Raw genomic sequence first — 27,299 nt, forward strand, 5'->3', positions numbered from 1 at the left:
GAGAATGAGCGGTCAACACAGTGACTTGGACTTACTCGAGTCATAATACCACGACTCAGACTCGAACCTCTGCTCGATGACTTGGACTCGGACTTGACTCAGTGGTGAATTGAAAAAGACTCGACTAGACCAGAATCAAAACTATAATAGTGAGATTGACTTGTAATTCGGAGCTTTGTGACTTGGTTACAACCCCGGCGAGACGTACAACGTGACAACATCTCGGCAAATAAGGAATGATCTTACCCACGACTGCAGCGGGTGCAATATCAGGCAGCGTAATAATTAGGCTACATAAACAATGATTACTAACATCACAGCTATGATGTTGAGACTGAGGTATACTGTCAAGTGACAGGTCTTGATGGCGTAGTGAAAATTCGAGATAGTGTAATGGTGATGCGTCCGGCTTCTTAATCGGTAGGTCGTGGGTTCGATCCCCGTTCGAGTCAGACCAAAAACTCGAAAATTGGTATCCGCAACTATCCTGCTAGGCGCTCAGCATACAAGGATAGGATGGAGGAGAATAAACGCGGGTGCAGACTAGGTGACCTTTACGGTCATATTGCATCTCCGGCGTCAAAGCGTCTCGGTGGTGCAGGCGAAAAGAATATTATATATAGCCTCTCTCTCTTATTCCCCTAAATCTAATGGGACTACGACGAGTCAGGACAAGGTTTAGCACCAACAGGCTTTCAAAACCAGTCATGCGTATCAATAATATCGAATATTTCCGGCGCAATTCTGCTTCCATATTTTACTCATTATTATGTGATCCGTAGTTGGTCAAAAATAGGGTTAACATTTGTCCTCCTTTAGGTAGGGTTATTATACGTCTCTCTGTAGGAGGATTTGTCCTCCCTTTTCCAATAATTGAAAATGTTATCCAAGGACGCCTAAATGTCCTCCTCTTTAGCAATTCGTCCTCCTTTACAGCTTTGACAGCCAGGTTTATGGACAGCCTTAACTACAATATGCCCTAAATGACGCGAAATCTCTAACGCAGACGTTCGCGCGGTTCGTTCGGGAGTAGGCCTGGAAAAATGACTTTTTTAGACAACACCACAGCAGTATCGGTAAAAAGTTGGTAGGCTAATTCAGGAGTCGAGTCGGAGGGCTGACGTTTTTTTAGTCAACAGAACCAGATTTCCAGTACAAATGTTAAAATCTGGGGTTTTTTGGTCTGGTAATCTGAATTTTATGATCTATAAAATGTATTCTCCTTTCCGGATTCCAAAATACGATAACCCCAGTCAAAACTAAATTAACGTTTCACAATAGTTTGAAACCTGTTATTTTTAATTACGCAGTCAGAAATTGATGATACAAAACAAAAATGTGGTTTCGTGTCAATAAAAAGAGCCAAAGAAATTAGTGCTACGCACTGTTGACCTTCGGTGCATATATTATCGCTGCACAATGAAATTGGAATCGCTCGGACGTGCGAAACTATAAAGCGAATCGAAAGCAAAATCCATCAATTTGAATATTGCCGATCCTTTACGGACTGGGCAATTTTTCTAAGCGGGTAGCACAGTCCTGGTTTGAATCACCGAGGTTTGAGTAAAAAAAAAAGATCGTTGTCATAGTTTCAAAATATCTTCCAGTAATCATGTATCAAAATATAGTTTCACGTCATTTCAAAAACGATTTTAGAGTAACAAAACCAGGAAAGATAACTGTCTTTGACACGTACATTTCAAAGGCTAATGTTGATCACCGAGCACAATTCTTAGTATTATATAGAATCGCGTCCGTCTACTATAGTCGTGCGAATGAATTTAGCCAGTTATGGTTCGGTATAGTTTAGAATCAGATGTCCGACATGCAGTCAATCGAAATTCAATTATCATTTAATTTAAAAATTCTATTTCGTCTCATTTTCTTTACTATACTGGACTTTCTGAAATATCAGACTGCTTCGAGTGACTGGAATCTTCCTGTCGAGGAATTTCGGATTGCGTAAGGAGAATTTGATCAGAGTTGGCATCGCTGTCAACTTCTTTCCTATGCTCTTGTAGTGACTCTGGTCGGGTATGTTGTCTCTGGTTCACGCGTTGAGAGATAAATGTCGGAGTTGCCGACTTCATGAAGCTCTGAACAATAATGGCGGTCATTCCGAGACGAACTAACATATCTCCTACTATGGAAAATTAACTGATAAATTCTCTCTATATCGGAGTCGAGAAAAGAACTACTTGCGCCAGCGCAAGGCTGCTATTATATTTCATGAAATGCTGACTTCGCGCATAATGAAACCGAGTCTGAGCAATGAGGATATGCCTTCGTTATACTGACAACAACTGACCTGAATCTATAGACACGAAACTTTTATTTGAAATAATACATATTTCCAATAAATTCTCCCAAGTAAACTCACCCGTAAACCTGATTTTCCTTGGCCATTTTTGTACAGTTCATGTAGCATTCCTAGGGGAATCCATATTAAGCACAAAATTGCAATGAACAGGCCAAATAAATGAGCCCATATTGGATATATGTAGTCGCCGTACCGAACTGGCTTCATATTGAATATGCTGACTCCAGCGATGACCTACAAAAGAATTACCGATTTCAAATATCCGCCTTTTTAAAAAAATTTAACATGAAACAAAAAGGTGTGGCACCCGCCCAATTTAGATCCCTGCTATTTTATAATAAATCGTTAATACAAGTGGTTCTCAACCCTTTTCACTTCGCGGACCGGTAAAATTTCAAAAAATATTTGGCGGACCTGTGGACTTTCAAAAATTGAAATCAACACAAAATGTAAAGCATGCAATAGGATTATGACTTCATTTTTTGCCTGTAGCAGGAATTAATGAACATTTTGGTATAAATCAGAGACGGGCAACATACGGCCCGCGGGCCGGATCCGACCCGCAGACAGTTTCCGGTTGTACAGGAAAATGTGGCCCGAGGCCACTTTCTGCTGCAATCCCTCACTACTTGCTTACTACGTCATAATTTAGTGACAGCCGGTTATTCTTTAGGGTGCATGTGTGTATAGCGTGCGAAAGTGGATGCTACGCGTAAGTTCGTCAATACGAGAAAGCTTGCATTACTGGCATTTACGCATGAACTCAACCCTACTAAATTAATATCTTGGTATATTTGAAAAAAAAACTGGTTCCTTTGCATTGTCCAAGAAGGGATTTTGAGCTTCCCGCATACAGTTTTGGTCTTAAATGATAATATGACCCGCGACCACAGTCTGCCTCAATTCTTTACTAGCCTACTTGCCTTCTACGTCAATTATAGTAATTGTAGGTTAGTGTTTCTTTTTTCCGGACACAAATAATAGTGATTGTTAATTATTCTTTAGTTCTTCATTGAATACTGTTTTGGTCTCTATGCTTCAAACTTAAACTTCACATTAAATAAGATTAATCCTATGAGTGGATAAATAGGCGTTGAATGTATCGATTTAGCAATCCGGCCCGCCAAGTAGGCCTACTGAATTTTCCCTTATCCGACCCGCCGACTGCAGAAGTTGCCCACCCCTGGTATAAATTAATAAAATTATAATCATTTCGCTCGAATCAAAAAATGTCCCGCACAAACTAACTTCAATTTCGACACTGGTTCAAATATAGAGAAGAAAACACAATTCAAAGGTATTCTTTGCTACAAATTTGATCTTCAAAGATATGTCCTTTTGCATTTGTCGTCAAGTTCATCCATCAATTTGACTTCCCATTCTGTTATTATGTTAGTGCCTGGGACATCTACGACGGACATATCGATCCGACTACCAATGGGGTTTTAATGCACTTTATCGCTGCAGGACATTCGAGCGCAAAGATAGCAGCAAATAATCTTTGGTATATTCTAGAGCAGATCTGGAAAAGTGCGGCCCGCTAAGCTATTCTGTGCGGCCCGAGAAAGGTTGCTTGGAATTCAAAACTTGAAACTTGCTTTTTGAATGATTAACACCATAGGCTGTATCAACGTGTACTTTGAAGCCTGTTCATTATTATGCCACGATTACGCTGCCTACGTACCTCGCATGCATAATCCAGATTCAAAATAAAGGCAATGTGGCAGAGTATGAGTAGCAATTATAGTTCAAAGAAATTACTATTTACTTATAGTTTAGTTCAAACCTTCTTTGTTGCCATTGGCACATTTCGCATTATACCAGTGGTTCTTAACCTTTTTCATATCGTTACCACCAAGAAGAAAATGACGGGATGCATTTAGGCTACCCCTTTTCCAAAAATAACAAATTACAGCTTGCACTCAATGAACTGTAAAACACCACAAATATGACGTCATAATGTACACTGAAATGACTGTCAATGAGAAGGCTGATGATGTTTTCGTGTCATCCAGTGGTTTAATCTAGACCAGAGGTCTCAAACTCAAATGTGCTTGCGGGCCAGTTTTGCAGTATTGACGCCGCGGGCCGCAGCATTTATAGGGGTATTCTATGTCTTTCCAAGTATAGGCCTTATTTGGCGGGAATGAATTGTCCTATAGAACGTGAGCCGATCCAGCAGACTGACAGTAAATACATATCGTCAAATTGTGATTTACTCATGTATCAATTTCGGCCTGGCACGAAAAGAATCATCACATTTATAACTATTTGAATGGAATTGTTGTTGTACTTGATATATATTAACTATAAGATATATAGGCCTACACCATATAGGCGGACAAATGTATGATGCCATCATAAAAGCTATCGGGTTATAATTTTCAGCTACTGTGAATATTTTGAAACTAACAGATTGATAATAGAGACTGATCTGATAACAAAACATTTTAAAGTTGAGCATTGTAATTCCAATCCATGATTCGGGTATACTTCTAATAAGTGGCTATTAATCTGAAGGTAAAATATCTTCAAATATAGGAGCAGAAAAAATATCAATCTAATATAAATATATTAATGAATGTGTCCTAGTGATTGAAATGTCGGAACGCCGAACGGCCCATGCTGTTACATCGTTGGAGCGTACCACTACGGTACTCGGTACTTTTAAGTGGCCTTAATAACATGGTTTAGCGACCAAAGATGTAACTAACAGATTGCCAATAGTTGCTATAACTGCTTGCTTAGTTAGCGAAATACCAAGCTGCGACCTTCTGATCTATTACTATTCCCTGATATGCGATTAGTTTGTAGCGTCCATGGTTCTAACAAATTTACGGCATTCCGAGTCACTCCAATTCCACTCGAGTCATTTTCATTTTGCCATCGAGTTAGCCCGAGTCTGAGTAATTCTAAGAAAGGTCGCGTCCAAGTCCAACTCACAAATTTCAGTCACGAATCGTCTAAGGCAGTGGTTCTCAACCTTTTTTTAGACACGCCCCCCTTTATGCTAGTGAAAAATTTCACGCCACCCTTATCGTCATATCACAAATTCCAAACGGGATGCTAGCAACCCCGACAGATTGTTTGATGACACGGAAGGTTATGACTGTTGATAGGAGAATTAAAAAATATTAAATTAGGTCTATATACAGAGAAACACGCGTGAATTGGAGGTAAATCACGAGGATCGCGAAAATTTTTTTCAGTTGACCGCTTCTTCGTGCCCCCCTTCGGATGCTTTCACGCCCCCCAAGGGAGCGCGCCCCCAGGTTGAGAACCATTGGTCTAAGGGTCAGGTTTTGACATCACGAATTGGAAATGTGGCGAAATAGTGAATCTTCCACTGCATAGTAGCGTTTGCAATTAATGTGATAGTGAAGTTTGATGAATAGTTTAAGGCTTTCGGAGCAATTTAAGAGGGAATTTTCACTTTATAACCTGAAAAGATATATGTGACACTTATATATTGTCAAATTAATAAAAATCTAAAATGTCGTCACGGGCCGAACAAAATGCTCTGGCGGGCCGCGTGTTTGAGACCTCTAATCTAGACAAAGGGGAGGATAATAGACATTATCTCTCGTGTAGGCCTAATTGTCAATCACAAAGCTATTTCGGTTTGATGGATACCATTGCTGGAAATCCTACTTCACAGCAATGAGCTGAAGGAAAATCAATCAGAAAGATCACCTGGAACTATACTAATCTACATTCGGCCCTGTTATTAATAATCACTAATAGTTACTATGATATCACAACAGGCGTGGTGTGTTTAGTGAAACGAAATATAGGCCTATACAAGCTCACAAAAATATATGTTAGCCTACATTCATATTTACGTTTGAAAATACTCCATTGCAGCGCTGTTAAAAATATATATAAAAAACGTCAATTTGAACTACCCCCCAAAATTAGTAAATTACTATTTTACCACAGGTTAAGAACCACTGCATTATACGGTATGTATTTCAAATTATTACGTGCTACGTTTTCAAATCCCTAATTCGTAAAACAAGGCAACCAGTGCGCGCGATTACTCTATGACTCAACATATCTATCACCCATAAAGGATTAACGGGCATGTCAAAACAAGAAAGCCGAAAACTGAAATTCAAAGAAGGTTTAGACTTTAGACTTTAGACTTTCTAGTGCTAAATATTTGTATATTGGAGTCAGGGGTGAACCCGTCCTTTTAGTTTTTGCCGAGCATGTTGCCGAGATTAATGATTTTAACTAATGTTGGTCTTATGACAAAAATACGAAACACTCGGTCAAGAGAGGGCGAAGTTCAGAAAATGCAAACTTCGCTCAACATCAAGGATATTAAAGCTGCACATGGCTCGGAAGGCAGCGACCAAGAAAATAAGCTTTACACCATTGCATACACATTTCAGTGCAGCGGTTCTCAAAGTAGGGGGGGGGGCGTGAAAGCATCAGAAGAGAGGCAGGCGCGAAGCCGAAGTTTGATGAAAATTTTCTTCGCTTACCCATCTTACAGTTATTGCTCTGTGTATTGCCGACTTTCATATGTCAAAATTCACTCATCAACAACCATGAGCGTTCATGCTATCAAACTATCTGTTGGGATTGCTAGCATTCTGGTTGCACTTTCTAATATTTTGTGAAATCATGATAAGGGGGGCGCGGAAGTTTTCACTATCATAAAGGGAGGCGTGGCTGAAAAAGTTTGAGAACCTCTGTTCTAAAGTCTTAATATAAGAACGTGGATAGCGGTTTAAAGAGAGTTAAAAATGTTTCATGTTCAACATTTTTCGAATCATGACAGCAAATAGATATCTTTTAATTATCCGTCAATTTCTCATCACCTGATATGAACACATTCACTGAGCAGCATTTAGAAATAAAATTAAAATAATCTGGAGAACAGTGGTGGCCCTACGAACGGGGGGGGGGGGGGGGGGGGCTGGGCGAGACTTACCGGGGGGGGCTTTAAGTATCCAACCGTAACTTCTGGGGAGCGGCCCCTTTCGCATCTGTTATTTTTTCTATCTTTCACCCCGGCAGGGTTTGGCCAGGTGCTGGATTCGGCAATGTCTATTATTGCATGTGTGCAAGGATAGACTTCATCAAAACTAAGTAATTCTACCGCATGCAGAGACGTGTTGATTATCGGGATACGGCACTTTTCTACCAAATGCAGAGATTTGATGATGATTGACACATCTGTACGGAATCATATTCTTGCTTGGTACACGTGTTTCCATGTTTATTCGTTATTATCCTTGAAAAAGCGCATAATCCAAATAGGGGGGGGGCAGGCGACCGCCCACCTCGCCCACCCCAAAAGCCACCACTGCTGGAGAATATAGCTAAAATGTTTCACTCGGCCCGCCAACGTATCTTCTACTTCTCATTTGACCCGCGGAGGAAAATAATTGCCCACCCCAGTTCTAGAGTCCGACCGATATTAGATTTTTGGGTCGATACCGATAATACCGATATCTCTAACCTTGACCGATAACCCCAATACATTCAGCTGATAACAAATGAAGTTGGATACCCATAAGCACATTTTCAAAGCTTCAGAGCATTTATTTGAACATCTTTACAGCCATTGTTATACTTGAAGTTGAAATAAACTAGAAAGGCTGCATCTCGGCACCCGTAAAGTGTAAGCTATATGAAATATATCAATATTCAGAGTCTAGCAGTCAAAGATTATAGTTTTCTGACTTCCTTGTTGTGACTTCACGAAAATTGCCGATCATTTTTCAGCTCCAATGGCCGATGCCGATAATTCTTTCAAAGTGTAGTATCGTTTCGATATTATCGGCGAACCGATAATGGGTCGGGCTCTAGTATATTCCATCTTTAGACATCTGGTTAGAATACCAGGCTTCCTGACACGCATATGCGATGAATAAGCAATTAAGCATGATATCTCCAGAGTTAGTCTCCTCCCGGGAATTTGGAAGTACGCAATCATGGCCCTTGAGCAGACATGGGGTGATTACTTCATGAATGTAATCGATTGCGATTACGATTACTCCTGAACCACGCGATTACGATTACGATTACGATTACAGCAAAATCAGGAAGTAGTCGATTACGATTACGATTACTTCGGAAAAGTAATCACGATTACTCACGATTACATTTATTTTGCTTCTTAGAACTAATCATACAAGATATATTGAAGATAATATAAGGATTGCGTCGTAAAGGCCTAATGAGATAACAACGACTTTCTCAATAAATGATCCGCTATTTGCTTGTTACGTCATAGTTTACCATTGCCCAGGGACGATTTATCGCATCCAACGATTTGCATTCTTGCCAGGTCCGTAACTGCCGCACCCCAAACTCCCCAATAGGGTGGTGAGAGCGCTCGAAGGGGACTCAAAAGTATTTGGTAAAGCCAACATAAATTGAGGAGTATTTTCGTGAGATTTGATTAACTTGAACATTTTTTTCGGGCTTCGCGATTTAAATGTCTCTTGATAGCTTGATTTTGAAATGCATACCTCTCACCCTCATGGAAAAAGTATGCATAATTTACAGGAATAACCATTTCGGTGCCGGTCATTACCGAGCCACGACATACCAAAGACAAATGCAGTTCAGGCCAACATGCGACTCCAAGAAGTGTATCACTAAAGAAAGACCTTGGTCAAAACTTTGAGCATGTGTCTATTGTCAATAGCCGCGCTGGGTGTGCGAGACTAATAATCCTATCCTTAGAATCTGAGCCAGCAATACAAATGCCACCCGGACCACCCACAGAGGAATAAAGACAGGGCAATTATTTGTGCGTGCGTCTCACGAAAGTTTTTCTTTTCGTCATCTACGTTTCCGTGACTTCGAATTAACAACATACAATAAAGTAATTACAACAACATACCAGATGGTATAATTATGAATTACGTGCCTTCAGCTCCACAGGTAAATCTGACTATCGGGGGCTGAGAGAAGCTTAAAAATGAATAGTAATATAATGTAATTACTAATATTATTGACGATAATTCAGTCTTCAACTTGAAAATTGATCACCTTATTGGGGCCCAAGACCACGTTCAGAGTGCTGGACGAATTGCTGTTTTGGTCCTTATTCTAGCTACAACCCACACTATCATGGCACATAAGCGGATGGCTATGGAAGCAGGTAAAGAATTGCAAAATAACGATTGGCGCCCGTTTAAAGTATAGAGTCATATGATAAGATAAAGTGACCATAAAATTCTGCCTTCTACTTCATACAGACACTGAACGCTGCCGTTACGAGAAACGGCAAATAACGGTTCGCTTATGATATACATCAGCAGCTGTTGATTTTTAATGCTTCGTTGTGGAAATTGTAATGTTTTATTTGGCGAGTACAAAATTTCAAATCTTTGCTCGGTGTAGGTACGTACTAGGGATGGTGTGAACCTCTGAAAGGTTCAGGTTCTTGTGAACGTGAACCTTTTTGAAAGGTTCTGTGTGAACACGAACGTCAACCTCATGACGTCACGTGACGTCGTATTTCTAATTCCAACCCTACATTTTAGTGGAGTTATAGCCTATATTAATGTACATGATACCTGTAGGCTGTAGCGATGACTCCGGCAACATAATGCCACTATGCTAAGGTGTAAATTGACGTTTTAAACGTCGGCAAATGTTTCCATTGGGGCAATCAAATGGTATAATAACCCCATAATTCCGTCGCATTGTCAATAATTTCGACGAGGACTTGCAAGGGAATGTAAGGTTACGCCTTAACGGTCTAGGCCAGCCCGACAATGTATTCGGCGTCCGAGTATTGTGACGTTAATATTGAGCAGAGCGTAAAACGGGATTGTACACTTGATACCGATATTACCCCATTAACAAATTATACAGCAGTAGCCAACACCCCAATCCCACGGATTTTGTTTTCATGATACAATAAACATATGAAGTCAAGATTGACCACGTACACCTGCTAGATTTTTTACATTATACAACGATATCAATTCCTTTGATTGGTCGAATAAGCATAATTCTCTGGCTACATTTAGTGCATCTCGCTCTTGATGTTGTGTCAATGCTGGTCAAGCTCACAGCTGAAAGTCACTAAATATTCACAAACGCAATGTTGGTTAATTCGAGCAAAATTTTTGAGATTGTCAAGGGGCATGCTCGTTCAGTGTTGATTTTTTTATGCTGCCAGCGCCATGCATTGAGTGGCCAGCAGTTGAAATGCAATAAATTTCAACCAAAGCTGTCATAATGAAGTGAAAACTGTAATATGTGAAAAAAAGTTTACAGTTCACAACCTACCAAGGTTCGTTTGTGAAGGTGAACCTCTAAATTTCTGAGGTTCAACACACACAGAACGCGAACGTGAACCTCACTTCACACCATCATTGGTACGTACTGCATAGGCCTGCTGCTCGCCAAACACCAACAGACAAATTGTGTTTAACTATAAGCATCACCTTTAACCAAACATCAATACATAAGTTACCATTTGCAACTAGGCCGAATGGTGATTATTATCCTGGCGCGAGTTAGTGGCGTCTGGAGTGTTGCGATAGCCTGATATATCACGCGGCAGGTGTTCTTTCTTACAATCACACGACAATGTACGTCGAATTTCTGTTTACACACAATGTCTGGATATTTATTACGCAATCATGAGCGAAGCTAATATGTCTGACGTAATAATGAGCAGTAGTGTTTGTAAATCAGACGTTTGTGCTATCATTAACCTGGTATAGTATCTTTTCCTTGTTCGCGAATGTTGAGTTTATGTCTTAGTCCTTGCACAAATAAAAAGTAATCGCTTTTCCACAAAGAAATCGATTAGATATGGGAAGTAGTCGATTACGATTACGATTACTTCGGAATTTTTTCAAATGTAATCGATTGCGATTACGATTACTTGAAAATGCTGTAATCGTCGTAATCGATTACGATTACTAATCGCGATTACCCCATGTCTGCCCTTGAGCTCCATCTCGCATTCCGTATATATAAAAGTTTATGTCATTTGATTAGTGGTATTCTACTCTTTTCTTTGAAAGAGCGCCATGTTCTGCACAGCTCACAGATAAACTTAAAATCATCCCTCCATACTCGGTTTTCTAATATTTCCATCTGAAATTCTGACTTGGTGGATTGTGCCAAGTTTTCGTAGTGTTTTACCACATCATCTCCAAATGTGTAGTTGAGAGTTGGATTCGTTGAAGACGTTGGATTGAATAGCTCTGATATGTGCTATGATATGATGTTGCTGGCAACCAATAGGCCTATATTGTGGTTTATGAAAACCCTTGCTCATCACTGAATTTTGCAGTTTCATAATAACGCCATTTCCCCGTCCAGTATCAACAGATGCTGTGTCCAGAGGTGGTCAGTAACGAAGTACTACCACTTTTCAGGAGTACTCACGTAGTTTTCCTCTAGCCTACTCCAGAAGATCTGATTTTCTCTACTTCTACTTCTACTTCGTAATATTTTGTGATCTACTTACTTATTTTCGGTATTTTCAGTTTGCCAAGTAGAAGTAGTTTAATCCCCCAATACGAAAGATAGCCTGGGTAACTTCGGGGCTGTTTTCACGGAGTACCAACATTTCATATTCATAAAAGTCAAGTAAAGCCCAGAAATTTTGTTGCGCTTCGCGCACAGTAGCTATAAGAGTGACAACTATGTTGTCACGAAAGTATCAGTGAACATAATTTAGAAGCCGGATTGCTTGGTTCCGCTCACACCGCATTGTCGCCCATATCAAATATTTCATGGCCCACCACGACCCCACCACCATGGTAAATATGGCCCACCACGACGTTTGAAACTACCGTTTCGCAATCTAGCAATTACCTATTATATTGCAATCTAGCAGCCCATGACGTGTCCTGCTAATCTGGAAAGTCCTGCTTTTTTGAACGTTACACCTGTTTTAGCAGATCACCTTTGAAGCTTTGTGGACAAAAGACATGACATATATTTTCCGTTTTTTGGAAGTGGTATTTGTATTTCACTTTCAATTCCGAGTATCATACTTTGAGTTCTAATTAGTTTCAGTTCTTTTGTCTGTAGAAAATACATGTTGAAGCATAAAAGCAAGTGTAGTAATGCCTCTATTTACCGAAAATGAAGCTACACTGAATACAAAATTGGCAATCCACAATATTTGTTATTAACGTATACTAATCGAGCAAAGTGTTGCAACCGTATCCGATACAATTTCTCCGTATTGCTCTTCGCCTGAACTTGGGGCCTTATAATATGGGGGCGCCATGCCATGATGTTCTCAAAAACAGGTTCTTCTAGTAAACAAAGGGTTAGTATCACATTTTCATATCAATACCATAATTTGCATCCCACGATGTGAAGGAATGTTGAAAATTGATACCTCCTGCATGGGATGCATCAATACGAATCAAGCTCTCTGCACCTTCCGCATAGCTCAATTTGTAGCTTTTGACAGTACATGCCAACGAATTAAGACTGTTTGCAAAACTACTTACCTAGTTAAGTAGATTTGAAGTCAGTCAATTCTGCTTCTATTTCAAGTAGTTTTAGGTGGCTTATAGTAGAAGTACTTCTACTTATACTTGAGTAGATTTTTCGTCACTACTTTCACTTCTACTTGAGTAGCTTTATTGACTACTTTGACCACCTCTGGTTTTAGGCTGTTTCGAAGGATCTTATATTGCAACTTTTTGCAACTTTTCTCAAATTTTTTCATTCAACTTTTCTAACTTTTTCGATTTTACAGGCCAGTTTTTGCAAGCTTTTTCGATTTTTCATCCAACCAACTTTTTACTGGAAATATTTGGCACTATATATAAATAGATCGCTTGATTATTTCACTGTCGTTTAAATTTGAGGTCCTTTCCGATTTGACGTACATTCAGGCTAGAACGCCGAAAATTATATTTTCACCTGGTCCATTTTTTCAGGCTATTGAGTTCGTTGAAGTCGCCAACACTCAGTTTTGCTACAATGCCTTTGATAGGGATCGATTCTAGTATCTCATATCGTAATAATTCCAAGGATCTTGTCCATAAATGCAACTTTTTAGTGCAACTTTTTTGTGAAAAATAAATGCAACTTTCCACGGATTTGACTGCAACAAAAACTTGCCCTACTTACCGTGATCACAAACGGCGTTACAAAGATCCAGCTAAACGGAAAGAAGAAGCTAGTGCGCTTTCCGGACGAAAATGTGATTTCTCTTGCAAGACGATTCCCGCCGTATATGTAGCAAATCCCAATCGCCTCAAAGTAAGCGATTATCAGCACTGGCACGGATACTCCATAATTGTCGACCAGAGTGAGAATGTACATTCCAGCCTGAAAAGGAAGATAATTTTGCTGATCGGGGTATAGACTTTCAATTGCATTGCATAAAATCGACACCCACGAAATTGGAAGACAACATTCAAGATTATATGTTTTGTGAAAACATTACTCTCATACCTTTGTAACGTGTGGAAGGCCACACACAAAGCATAGAATACACACGCATAATGAAACGAATGCTTTGCGTCTCGGAATCTTTTCCAGTCTATCACCAAAGTGGTCGATTATGCTTGTGTTGATCACTTCTACTTGTCCAAACTGTGAATGATGAATGCAAACAAGGGCATTAGGATCCAGGCGGTCATTGTCCTCCCTTGAAAAGTAACTGTTTAGCAACTATATAGTAGCTAGGCATATGCATCATCTAAAATAGTACATTGAACGCTCTCTTATTCGAAATTTCATGGTGGTGACGTCATATTTTGTGATACGATCGTTGATATACAATGTACAATGTTCTCTACTAGTTGCTGACGATTACCCCTCCTGACAGGTGTCAGCCAAAAATATCCGGGTTCATTTCAATATGAATATACTATGCAATTGTATATGCATCTGTATTCAGCTTCAGTTTTCGCGTTTTGATTATGAAAATTCACTCTCAGCGAAAAGACTGTGTAATTACCACCACATCGTAAAGGTGGTACATGAAAACAGAACCTACCTCAGTATGATACCGCGGTATTGGTCAAACATTTAAAACAAAAATCAATTTACAACAAGCATGTTTAAAACAAAGCCCTTGTTTAAGAAATTTTTAGGTCCTGACGTCACGAATCTTTAATTGTGACCTCGCAGTGGAAGGACATTGACAATTGAAAATATAGGGTAAATATTATAGGGTGTGAAAGTTCGCGTTCTACGTTTGAACCTCGAATATTGAATGAGGACATGCAGTTCAGTCGCAAGTCCGGTAAAATATTCGACCGATAACCCGTGGACGGGTTTTCTAAATTCTGAAATAGGTGCTGTTTTCGCGAATCACCTTTAGGATGTGAATACAGATTATATTCGTTGAGAATGTAGCTTTGATGAGTTTTCGTTATTACCCACATTGAACTTATAGCGTTGACAAAAGTTAATGCTAGGTTTATTTGTTGATTTTCGAAGTGAGGAAATGTAAGCACTTGAGTATTGAGCTCCAGCCATTTGTGAGCACATCGTTCCAATATATACTTTTATTGACTGCCAGTTTCGCAGTAAAGCCTTTCTTGGTATTATTAGTTGTGTTTGGATGACTCAAGTCACATTTTTTGAATGCCTTGACTTGACTTGATCGACTCATACCCTATAATGGCTTGACTTGACTCGAACTCGAGGTTCAAGAAATATCAAAATCACCCGTGACTCGAAGTCAAATTTTCGAGTCAATTGTTTCGACATTGAATATTTTACTTCGGAAAGCATATCTTGAACCTTTCAGCCGCAGTGATGAGAAGTGACCACGTCCTCAGTTCTAATCCTCTGTTTACTGGATTCCGTTTTCGTTTACGTTTACGATATAGACAATTTCATCATAATGACCTTGACTGTAGTGTAGGGTTACCATATGTTACCATTTGTTCCCCTTTTCGGGAAATTGAAAGTATCCTCTGAACATCCTCCTCTTGGCAATTTGTCCTCCTTTACAGCTAGGTTAATGGATAGGGTCAACTGAAAATTGGCATAAATGAAGTGAAATATATAGGACGGACGTCCTAGCGGGTCATTCGAGAGTCAAATGAAAGTGATGACCTATTTCATTCATTTATTTAGTCAAAACCAGTAAATCAACGTAAAAAGTGGGTAATTCGAGGCCGAGCCAAAGTGACGACCTTTTTTTAATCAATACAACAAGATTTCCTGGATATATATCAAATTTTTGCTGTTTTCAATTTCGGTCAGCTAACTTCTATGATTTGGAAAAAGTTTCCTCTTTTCCCAATTCCAAAATATTGTAACCCTACTTAACGGACAATACCATATCGCCACAACCAATTGGCGTGGCCAGGAGGGGGCCGAAGTGGTCCTGGCCCCTCCCAAATTTTCGTAAATTGACATAAGGAGGGGTGTTTTTGAGCAGATGTATTCAACTTGAAATTTTTCGTCGCGCTTTGCACGATATATAATTTCAATAGTTTTTGATTGTTGAGTAACCCGTCTCTCGTGAAATCAAAATAAAAACTAGGCCTAAAAAATACGCATGATATACAGAATTGAATCTGACTGTATTCGTGTGTGCTGCCTGCAGTTGCGGAATAAGCAGACACCAGCTTTTCGGCGTAAAAACGACACAGATAGGTGTTAGCCAACACGAAGCGCGATCCCAGAAAGATCGCCGGCGATAGAAGTTTGGCCGAAGATCACTGGCGATAGAATCTGGGCTGAAGATCGCACGGAATGGTCCTGCCCTTGCAACCTGGCTCCAACGGTACGAATGCGACGAGCAGAGGGAATAAATATTGCGTCCCGTGAATTAATGAAAATTGGAAATCGTGCGCATCTCACCAAAGGCATTTCATTTTTAAGTGATTGTGGTACGTGTGAGCGATCTTTCAAGTGATGACTACTTTCTCCGGAGATCAGGAAATAACAGCATGCTTCAACTAAAGTAAGTAATTACAAGTGGCCCGCGTGGCGAGATGGCCTAGTAATCCACAGCTGCAACGCCAATGGGTTGCGGGATCGAGTCCGACCAAGGTCGACTCTAGAATTTCTACCTAAGTGTCGGAGGTTTATCTATAGCAGGGATCGGGAACCTTTTTTGTCCGAAGAGCCATATTTTCTCTATTTTTTCCATTTTAACTCTCAAAGAGCCATACATGTCAATCAACTGTTACGTCACAATTAAAAATTCGTGACGTCATGGTGGCACCAATTCGAACTCACTATATAGGATTCGTCGTGTGCGACACATTTTATCTGTAAAATCTCGTACAAATCATGCTGGTTGCCTTATTTAAGCACGCAAAACTTGAGTTACGAGAACGTAGGTTCATCGTAATGCTCCATTTAAATACGAGAACCCATGATCACATGCTTAGGTGAAGCCAAACATGGTCACTACAGCAGTAAATATGCCTACCCACTCTAAGCAGGGACACATCAGTGACGTCGAGTCAGGGGAGGCAAGTGAGGCAGTATACCTGACCCGTCGTCAGGATGAGTGAACGAAAATTGTGAAACCGTCAATTGCAATTGGTACTTTCGACTGATGTTCATGAATGACAGGAATTTGAACATTTTACTCCCAGAATCACACAATTTGCATATTTATTGTTCGGAAATATAGCGTGAAACGAGAGCTAAGGTACAGACGGGACAAGCCCCGAGGTGGTCAGTAACGAAGTACTTGAAGTAGATTTTGCCTACTCGCACTACTTATTAAGTAGTTATGATTTTAGACTCCTTCTACTTCTACTTGACAGATTTCAGTTTTTTAGGAAAAATAGGTGTAGAACACCTACTTACTTACTTACTTTTGAACCGCCACTCCTACTTCTACTTGAGTAGAAGTTCCGGCGTTATTTCTACTTCTACTTGAGTAGCGACGGTGACTACTTTGACCACCTCTGGGCCACAAGCCTCACTATTGATAACGTTAGTCATCGTAAATAGCTTAGAATTTACTATAACTGATAATAATCGAATCTAACTGTCTCACTGATTCCGAAAATCTAAATACTGATCTAATTCTCAATCCTCAAAGTATTCGGCGGTAGCACATAACGTTGCGCTACAAGCCTACGTTTTACCGCCGGTACTACAGAGCTACTTACCAATCAAGAACGTGGACACTAGATAGCTATGACAGTGTTTGTAATTCGAGTTTGCAATTGTGAATGTAACGTCCACAGCAGTTCATTTCGCGGGGTAGATCAGAAAGATAATATGTATTTGAAAACTGCGTAGTCATATGGGCGTCGCCATGTCTGCTATTCTCTTTGATCAATCAACTTATCGTTCAATCCAAGATTTCGAGTCGGGTACATCAAATTCGCGAGCGATATTGGTCACCGGCGCGACATTAACTTAAATTCAAGGATTTTGAAAAGAGGGGGTTCGAGGCCCTAAACCCGAAGACGGCATTGTCTTTACCTCTCAACACATGTTTATACTGCCACGAGAATAACTATTCTGGCCGTGATGAAAATTTACTAACAAGTTGCTGCAATATTGATCAATTCAGTACAAAAATAAATATTTGGTAAAGAGCCATATCTTAAACCCAAAAGAGCCATATATGGCCCACGAGCCACAGGTTCCCGACCACTGATCTATAGGTTCCTACTCGCCATATCATCCGTGTAAGCGGTGTCGTATAAAAGCCTAGAAGTAGTATGAATTAGGAAATTTATTTCCGCTTCGCGCCACTATATAAGATATGTACGATGTGCAATGTGGATGCATTACAACGAGATCGGACTTTCGAGTAGCGGTGACATTAGCGGTCTAGGGACGAAGCCCCCTCAGGATCTCGGTTGATCTCCGTATGGGGTACCCAAGACCAGTGCAAGCAGCAATACTATTGAGCAGCACTAAAACTGAAACTACCTAAGGGTTGGCGAAGTGGAATATATTAGGGATGGTGTGAACCTCTACAAGGTTCAGGTTCGTGTGAACGCGAACATTTTTGAAAGGTTCTGTGTGAACGCGAACGTGAACCTCTAAATTTCCGAGGTTCACACACAGAACGCGAACCTCACGTTCACACCATCCCTAGAATGTATGTATATCACAGATGTGTGGATGGGAGCCCGAGTCGTGTAATACCTGACATTGCATATAGAATTTACGGGCATCAAGAGTGGGCGATAGGTTTAGAATAAGCTCGTAGTTGTAGTCGAATCCACACTGGAAGCCAGCATGAATTTCAGAGAGTAACTCATTATTGTTGCAGGTATGTAAATGTATGTTGGATTAGTTATTATTGTCGTTTATATCATGCATAGGCCTACTACTTGAATTATTTATGTTAAAATTATTCTTCATCGCTGAATCTACTAGCACCAGTTGCATATGTAGCCCCCTACAGCCATACACCGTGAACACGTTGATAGCGAAACGAGTTAACAAACTTTGTATAGGCCTACCGTAGCCTGCTGTAAAGTATATAGTGTTCCCGGAGTTAAGGAGTTTTACCAGGCTGTCGATTCCGAGAAATACCAGCATCAGGAAGAATAGTATTGCCCACACGTTCGATCCGGGAAGATCCGCGAAAAGAGGCGGTATGGCGACAAAAACCAAGTCTGGTCCCGCTGCAACTGCCTCGGGAATCTCGACATTCAGCTTGCGTGCCACTATGCCCAACGAAGAAAAAACGACAGTTCCTGTAGTACAGGTACATCATTATAATATTTCTCAAATGGAGCGCTAGAACACCCTGCTTACGGCATTGGAGTTTTGTTTCGATCTGGACCATAAGAGCGTCGAACGCCAACAGTCATAGGTCGTGGGGGTATAGGGGGTATAGGCTATCCAGTACTGAAGTATAGGCTACTTCTACTCAGTCCGGGAACTCAAGTCGCGTCCACCATTAATACTCAGGGATATTTAGATATCCTTGTACTCACCCATGTGCATTTACTAGCTGTCAGACTACCTTCATTGCTTTTAAAGCGTAACTGGATACCCATTAAATCAGAAAAGGATTTTGTTCAAAACATTACTTAAATTTTTTAAGCAAGCGTCGTCAATTAACAATGGCAACATTCGAATGACCGACAGATATTGACGCGAGGCGTTGAAGTAAATGAAATGGACTGCTCATGCACTTCATAATTCGATGTAACGCAGGATAAAGATTCATCGGACGCAAGACACCAATGTGCTTACTCTGATTTTATTTTAACAGCCTCTACTACTTGATTAGGTACACGAGTAAACAATACTTGTTACAGATCGAATGTCCTAATTGTTATAGTTGAAGACAGTCGAAAGTGCCAACCTGATAAACGCAGAATTCTGGTGTCAACCAACATTAAGATGTGCCCAAATTCCAATAATTTTATTAAAATATGCCAAATGTCAACACTGAGATCGGCTGCTATTACTCACAAGGTCCGTACACGGCGGATGTTTCCTAGCAACTGATACCGATTCCACTATTCTTATTTTTTTCTAGGAAGTGACGTAATCCTCTCGCGCGGAAAATGTCCCTCCAACTTTGCAATATAAACGAATCGCAAGCGTTCCTCACTTGTGAACAAGAAAAGCACAGCTACCAACAAGTTTTTAGAATTGCGTCCTAACGACAAAAGTTACGGACTCACTGTACCTTATGTCTTATTAAGTTTATTTGACTTTATCCACGTCAGAAAAGTGAGAAGTATGGACAATTTTCATACGCACTCATCCGGATTTTCATTCGCACCATTCGCACCACGCTTGTCATTCGCCCTGGAATTTTTTTCATTCGCACAAGTGCGAACCGTCACACAGGTTAAAAAGCACTGATCTAGCCCGTTGTAAAACGCCAATGGGCTTTGTTAGATTTTAACGAGAAGAGGTCTGAGATGATACTGAAAGACCCTAGCTATGTATGAAAAATGTGGAGAGGGGACAGTGTGCCGAAGTAGGGAAGGTGTTGGTGTCAAAATATCCACCTTTCAGACTGATATTACTGTCAATAAAGCTAACGAACAGTATCTATTTCTTACCGGCTAGCAGACTCGTAAAAGCATTGGCTATTACAATGGCGAGAGTGTCATGGTAGATATTGTTTCGCGTATCATTGTAACTTGCAAATGCGATGAATGACCCCAATGAGACTCCGAGGCTGCCAAATATTTGAGCCGCTGCGAGAAACCACACCTGTGTGAATATGATCATATGATGAGGACAAGGAAAGTCCAATAAAGTGATTGGCTATATCATATTACGTCCAATATCTCATTATGCAACTGTTTAATTGTCTGCAACAGAGCATGAGCATAGTAGGGTAGCTCTATCGTGTATAGTGCACACTTACATTTGGATCCAAAAGCTGTCTCCAGGCAGGGACAACCAAATATCGCAGACCGTCGACTGCCCCGGGAAGGGTAACAGCTCTCACGAGAAGTATCAATAAGATGATATAAGGAAAAAGAGCTGTGACGTGAACAACCTGCATGAAATTACAAGTATTTGTGCAATTTTTTTTTTTGCTGGATTACCCAAATTATGAAGTTCAAAGTTGCGATACAATCATATGGGTAGTAGGCCTATTCGTTTTGTTACCGGGTGACGAACTGAGCTTAAGTTCGAATTATTGCAGACCATGCGAGTGCAATAGAATCAGCAAAATAACCCTTTTCTATACAAGTCAATGCCGAAAGTAGGGATGGTGTGAACGTGAGGTTCACGTTCGCGTTTTGTGTGTGAACCTCGGAAATTTAGAGATTCACGTTCACAAACAAACCTCGATAGGTTCTGCACTGTGACCGATTTCCATAGAGTACATTTTTTCACGTTAATTTAACATTTTTGGTTGAAAACCTTTGCATTTCAACTTCGGAACACTCTGTGCATGGCGCTCGCAGCATAAATATATTCAACACTACAAAAGTGTGCATTCACACCCGTGTATCACGTCATCTATAGGAGGTCAAAACACGCTCTTTTTGCTGAAAGGCGGCAGTATAGTTGAAAAACATAAACGCTTGAGGAAGTAGTTTCCATTGTTCCCGTTCCCTCATAGTTCTATATATCCCTGGTTTAGAACCAAATGACTATGGACAAACACCACGATCACATCGGATACATCATGTTCATTCTGGTTTCTGGATCGAGCATTGCAGACACGACAATAGAGTTGCATTCAAAACAAACGGTGTTTCAAAACACTATGTTTGAAACATGTTTAAAACAGTTAATTAGTCTTTTTTTTCAAGTTGTAAAATTATGCCATAATTGTGTAATTACTGTCCAAAAACATGTTGTATGAGCCCACGGACAATTACCGCCCGGTTTAGCTCAAGTATATGGATATGGGATGGTTAGAACCCGCAAAATAGTCGGTTAAACAGTTATAGTACAGATATTTCGTCAAAGCAGCTCTATTTACCCTATATTTCAATTGTCAATGTCAATCCATTATGACTTCACAGCCGAATATTCGTGACGTCATGACTTGAAAAACAAACAAAAGAACAATAAAAAATATGTTTTAAATTAGGGCCTTGTTTTAAACATGTTGGTATTTAATTGATTTTTGTTTTAAATGCAACCCTAAACGATAACGACTTTGATACTCTCTCGTGTGAGTGACCATGACCAATCTTTGAGGCTGAATTATATTCTCAATAATCTTTCATAGTCTTTAATATCCAATGAATTTCGCAGTCCGTGTATAAACCTGTGGATTTCGTTTTGGGCAAGGGAGGTTCCGAATGTAGTTCAAGAGTGTTACATCTGGTGTGAGTGTCAAATTCGCAGAGATAATCGTTATGGCAATATCATGATACGTCCAATATGATTGTTACTTTTCTCTTTCATGACTTATTCGATGGGTCTGAAATCATGAGACTGCATTTTAGATAAGAGCTATCATGCATAAAACATAACTTAGGAATATTCCGTCCATAACAATCTATAATACATAGATAGGCTTATCTTATTGCTTACCTTCCCCGCAGAATGAACACCTTTAAACACGCATAGATAGCACAGCACCCACGAGAGTAGTAGACATCCCACGAGTTCTCCATTCAAGCCACCAAAGTCACCCACACCACTGGATATTTGCAAAACGTAGTTGCTGAAGGTAATGCAAGTTTCAGATAACCACCGAAGACAAAGCGGCGCCTATATTAGATTTATTTCGGGTTCCCATATTTTGAGATCAGAAAAGGAGGACACTTTTAAAAAATTCTCTAAGCTATAATGCCGGGAAAGAAAACGAGTGATATGGGATTTTTTCGAGTAATAGTAAAAAAAGTCATTTTTCCGACTTGACTCGCGAAATACCCGCTTTGACCTTCTATTAGCAGTGTTGAATAAAAAAAGGCGCTCCCAAAATATCAGTCGGGCCGTATTTTTGGTTTATTATCTTGCCAACACTGGCATTTGGTGCGTCAGAGTACAGGTTTTGATTGCATTTTAACAATTATTCTAGAACAAAGGACAAAATCCAAAACAAGAGGACATTTGGGTGTCCTCCGAGGATATTTTCAATTTGTTGAATAAAGAGGACAAATCCTCTTAAAACAGTGGTTCTTAACCTTTTTTCTCCAGCGCCTCCTTTCAAATATTGCCTGAGTCTGACTAGGGACTGTAGTAAAAATAATGGGTAAGTGGTCAAATGTCCGCTTTCGGGTTGCGACTTCATTATTAGACCCCTTGGCTAATTAACGGTATAATTATATGTGCTATTGTCGGGATCAAACCCAGGTTGCTATACCAACCATCGGGTAAAGCCTGCTGGCTCATAGCATTTGGTTTGAGGTCGATGTACACATCCCGAATTCTCCTATGCGATTGGCAATACGGGGAAGTTAATTGTATTGGGTTTTGTTTTATTGCTTTGTTTGAATACTAAATCAACTGAGAATGTGGTAGAGTTTTGCTCACATTATATTTAGTCTTGCACCAAGCTCTAAACTTAAACATGAATGGAGGTAACAACACTAAGCAGTATCATCCTTTATCATACGACGAAGAAAGATTCTGACGATTTAACTTTGTAGCTCTCAAATACAAGTATGGTTAGTTCATTATTTGGCCAAAAAGCTTCAAAACATCTTTAATGTACAGAGGGCATCGCCCTCAAAAGTTGTACAGTAGCCTACAGTGCCTTTTCGATTTCGACACGCAGTGCGCTGCAGGATAAAATGCCTAGTTCAAAACATTTTGTGGAAAATAACCTGAGGTATTAGTATAAGTATCGGTTTATTAATATTTTCATCATTTCAAAACAGCACTAAACTGCGATGCAATGAAAAGATAGGAAGGTTTCGAAACGACTTGGAGTATCTAGCGTGACGGGAGTATTTTAACGGAGAATTGACAATCCAAAAGTGCGCCAAATTCATTTTACATGAATTAAAATATACCACTGCAGTCATGGAAACATGGTCGGTGGATATTTCGCGATGAGCGCAACGAAAAACGTTGTGATTTGACAAATTTTGACGAATGTTAGTTTGCAATGAGAACTCAGGGATAGAACTATTGTTCTACTATATAATCATATGGCCTTAGTGCGCCATCTACTGCGAGATCATTTTTTCTTCAGCGCCCCCATACCGCCCCTGAGCCCAGCGCCCCATTTCACCTCCTGAGCGTTTCCGCCCAGGGGGTGCTAGAGACGAGGTTAAGAACCACACATGGTAACCCTAGATTTATCGCAATTGTTCATGGGGCACGCGGCACTTTTATATGCAATATTAGTTATAGCCAAGTATACTCACTATAAATATTGGTTGCTCGCTGACTCTTTTGGCGGAGTTGAGAAAAGAGATGCCTCTTCCTCAGTAGCATTACGTATGTAAGTACTGTTTTCGATATCGGAAGAGCAGAGCTTATTACTCCAACTGTTATCACAAGACATCCATGGCAAGGGCGATTTGAAGGAGTTGATCAAGTAATGCAATGCCCAAGCGATGATGACGCTGTAGTATGTTGCGAGAAAGAAGTTGAGCGCGATCATGGCCACCCCTACTCCTGTAACAAGTTGAATGATGATATACGGACGACAAATCCCCACCTCTCTTGGCCGACTTACCTTTTAATATAGGACACAACATGGCTATGGCACGTATTGGTCCAGATCTTGTGAGCTGTCCCATTGCCATCTCCATATAAAGTAGTGGGGTTACACAAAGTACAATCATAATGAAATACGGAATAAGAAAAGCCCCTGCGAGGGAAGTGGCATGGTATGTATAAATGATCTTATTACTGCATGCTGAATTCGATAGCTTACCTCCACCACTTCTGAAACAGAGATAGGGAAACCTCCAAATGTTAGATAAGCCCACAGCATAACCGATGCAAGCAAGTAAAAACTCTCTTTTTGAGCCCCATATGTCCCTCTTCTTTTGAGTTGCTGTCGTCATAATATGTTACCTATAACCTTCTACGTTATGCGGCTTCTCCGAACACAAACAGTTACCATTATTGACGTAGCGAAATGTATAGATATGGAATATGTGTATTTCAGTTACCATTTACCAGTCATGCTGGCGGGAGGAAAGTCTCTCCTACCAGCCTTCCATGCCGGTCTATAGGTAACAGATCCGTGTTGAATAGACTACACACAACCTTCAACTTTGCAACACGTAAAACGTTTTATTCAATCAATACATTCGCACGATAACATTGATACCATATCTCGTGTTTGTATTCACTCCTAACTTCAATTGAAACGATAACGAAAATGGAATAGGCCTTCTGCATATTTATCCCATATAACACCACCGCAGAGCAATGTTCCCTCTAATTTTTGACGAGTCTGCGCACACTCACCAACTCACTGCGCAGACCCTTGGACAACAGTGCGCCACGACTAAAAAAAGTTCATCATTTCAGATTTTTTGTGCGCAATTTAGATTTTCTGTGCGCAGAGACCGCGTCAGCACTGCGCATTTGCGCACGTGCGCAGCTTAGAGGCAACATTGCCGCAGAGGCGGTTTGGCAGTATACGAAGGTGCAAACGTTTAGTTCGCGCTCGTGTTTGGCATGCGAGCTTGATAATTGAACAGCACGGAAGTGGTCCACGCAATCATTCGTACAGCTCTAGTGTCCCTTCGGGCGGGCTTCGGCCATAAAGTTTTGGTGCCCCTGTCCTACGCTTATAGCAAAAACAGTGTGTATTCACATCACCCAAAGGGCCGAAAAGGGTGGTGCACGAAAACACAACATAACTCCGAACGATATCGTGGTCATAAATCCCACGTTTCTAAGTGCATACCTTCTTACGTCCCCAGTGCATGCATAATTTGGATTAAAATGTACTCGCGGTATAAGTCTGAGGGGTAGGTGAAGGTTTCTTGTGCTATGGGTGTATATTCACACCCGTATATCAAGGATGGTACACGGGTGGAAATACACACTCTCTAAGAGTTTACGATGCACGATACACCCGGTCGCAGAGGAGCTCTGCATTATATGGCTGCATTCGTAGACAGAGTTGTTTGCATCCGTGTATATAACTGTATATGGAATCGAAACTGTCTTAAGCAAAACGAGTTTTGAAGTAAGTATAGCACAAGTTGTAAAACCGTTTTCAAATTCTTGATATTAGAAATAGGCCTAAGTGGAGACAGACCACCTCAGGCTACACAAGATGATTGGAGTGAAAATTATCTTAAAAGTCAATTGGTTGCAGTCGCGAATTCGTACGGATGATCGCGAAGCTTGCAGCAACTTACTTCACAGCGACATCAAGAAAAGCAATGTACATTGTACAGTTTACAGTACATTATTTACTATTATGGCGTTTTCTTGACATGTCGAATAAAGTCAAAATTGTAGCGTAAGGTCAAAAAACGTCAAAATTATTTACAAAGTCAAATTTTTATTTGCAACCTGCACTTCGTTTGTATCGTAGATTTTGCACTGTCGGTGAACTTATCATTTGACATTTTACAGTCTGTAGCCTCCTTTTTAGGCCTACCGTTGTAGACGGCCCATTGTCGGTTCATTGTGAATCAAAAACATTGAAATGAAACAAATAGGTTGACATGGTGTTATGCTCAACGTACCGTAATATCCTAACAATCAGGGGCGGGCAACTTCTCCAGTCGTCGGGCCGGATGTAGGAAAATTAAGTGCTTGGCGGGCCGGATTGCAGAATCGATACATTTTTCGCCCATTTATCCACATATACAAGGTGTAAATCGTATTTAATGAATGTATTTTAACGACAGCAATGTCATTTCAAAGCCATTTCTGGCCGATAATTACAGCATTGTAATACAGGCGCCGCCATGTCTGCTTCTCTCTGATCAATGAACACAGGTGCAATCACTAAATAAGATTTCAAGGCGTTCGATAAGCCGGGTACCCCAAATTTACCAAGATATCAATTCATGAGGCTGAGTAGGTGACGAGATAGCGTCGTTGTTCAACTGTGTGGTATGTTTTATCTCGATATTGAATTCATGCGGACCGCGGCTTCTACGACAGTTGAAAACTGGCCCGCGACCCGTTTTGAGTTGGTGCCCCTGGCATAAGCGGTGTCTTACAAAAGCCTAGAAGGGTGCCATGTTACAAGTCGGCGGCTACGGAATCAAAAATAAGAAATATCGGCCTGGTGTAAATGACCATTGTAGTCGACAAACATCACAAACGATATTAGGGTTGAGTACATCGTAAATGCCGATAATGTAAGTCTTGCCGCTTCGACGAACTTATGCTTAAGCTCCACTCTCACACGCTGCGCAGTGCGCATACATGTATATAATAACATACAGTCACTAAAATTTGACTTAGTAAGCAAGCAGCGTGGAATCTCGGCAGATTGTAGTCGCGGGCCACATTATTATATAAGACGGAAAACTGTCCGCGGGCCGGACAAAATCCCTTAGCGGGCCGGATCCGGCTCGCGGCCGTATGTTGCCCGCCCTTGTCCTAACTGAAACAAGACTGAGTGGGCATTGCATGGTTCTTCTATCAAGAAGCGCATGATGAAAAATTGTGATGTAGGCACCATTGTCAGAAAGAAGCAACACGGTGTGTCACCAGCAGTAACTACTGAAATTTTTCATAAGGCCGGATTTCA

At 40.5% G+C, this 27,299-nt stretch overlaps 1 protein-coding gene across 1 annotated transcript; it reads right to left on the bottom strand.

Moving 5' to 3' along the window:
* Positions 1-1,281: 1,281 nt before the first annotated feature.
* On the bottom strand, positions 1,282-26,123 carry LOC145450338 (sodium- and chloride-dependent glycine transporter 1-like). Its single transcript, XM_080328851.1, has 11 exons — positions 24,501-26,123; positions 24,300-24,434; positions 23,986-24,238; positions 22,202-22,334; positions 20,568-20,702; positions 20,257-20,410; positions 18,740-18,927; positions 13,736-13,876; positions 13,409-13,609; positions 2,381-2,554; positions 1,282-2,096 (listed from the first exon to the last, which is right to left on the bottom strand). Exons 1-11 carry the CDS (start codon positions 24,631-24,633, stop codon positions 1,890-1,892), a joined length of 1,854 nt encoding a protein of 617 aa, XP_080184977.1. The 5' UTR covers positions 24,634-26,123; the 3' UTR covers positions 1,282-1,889.
* Between the last annotated feature and the right edge of the window lie 1,176 nt (positions 26,124-27,299).

The sequence above is a fragment of the Botryllus schlosseri genome, chromosome 11 (assembly GCF_051294905.1).
Source record: "Botryllus schlosseri isolate E-star chromosome 11, Bs_hap1, whole genome shotgun sequence".
NCBI lineage: Eukaryota > Metazoa > Chordata > Ascidiacea > Stolidobranchia > Styelidae > Botryllus > Botryllus schlosseri.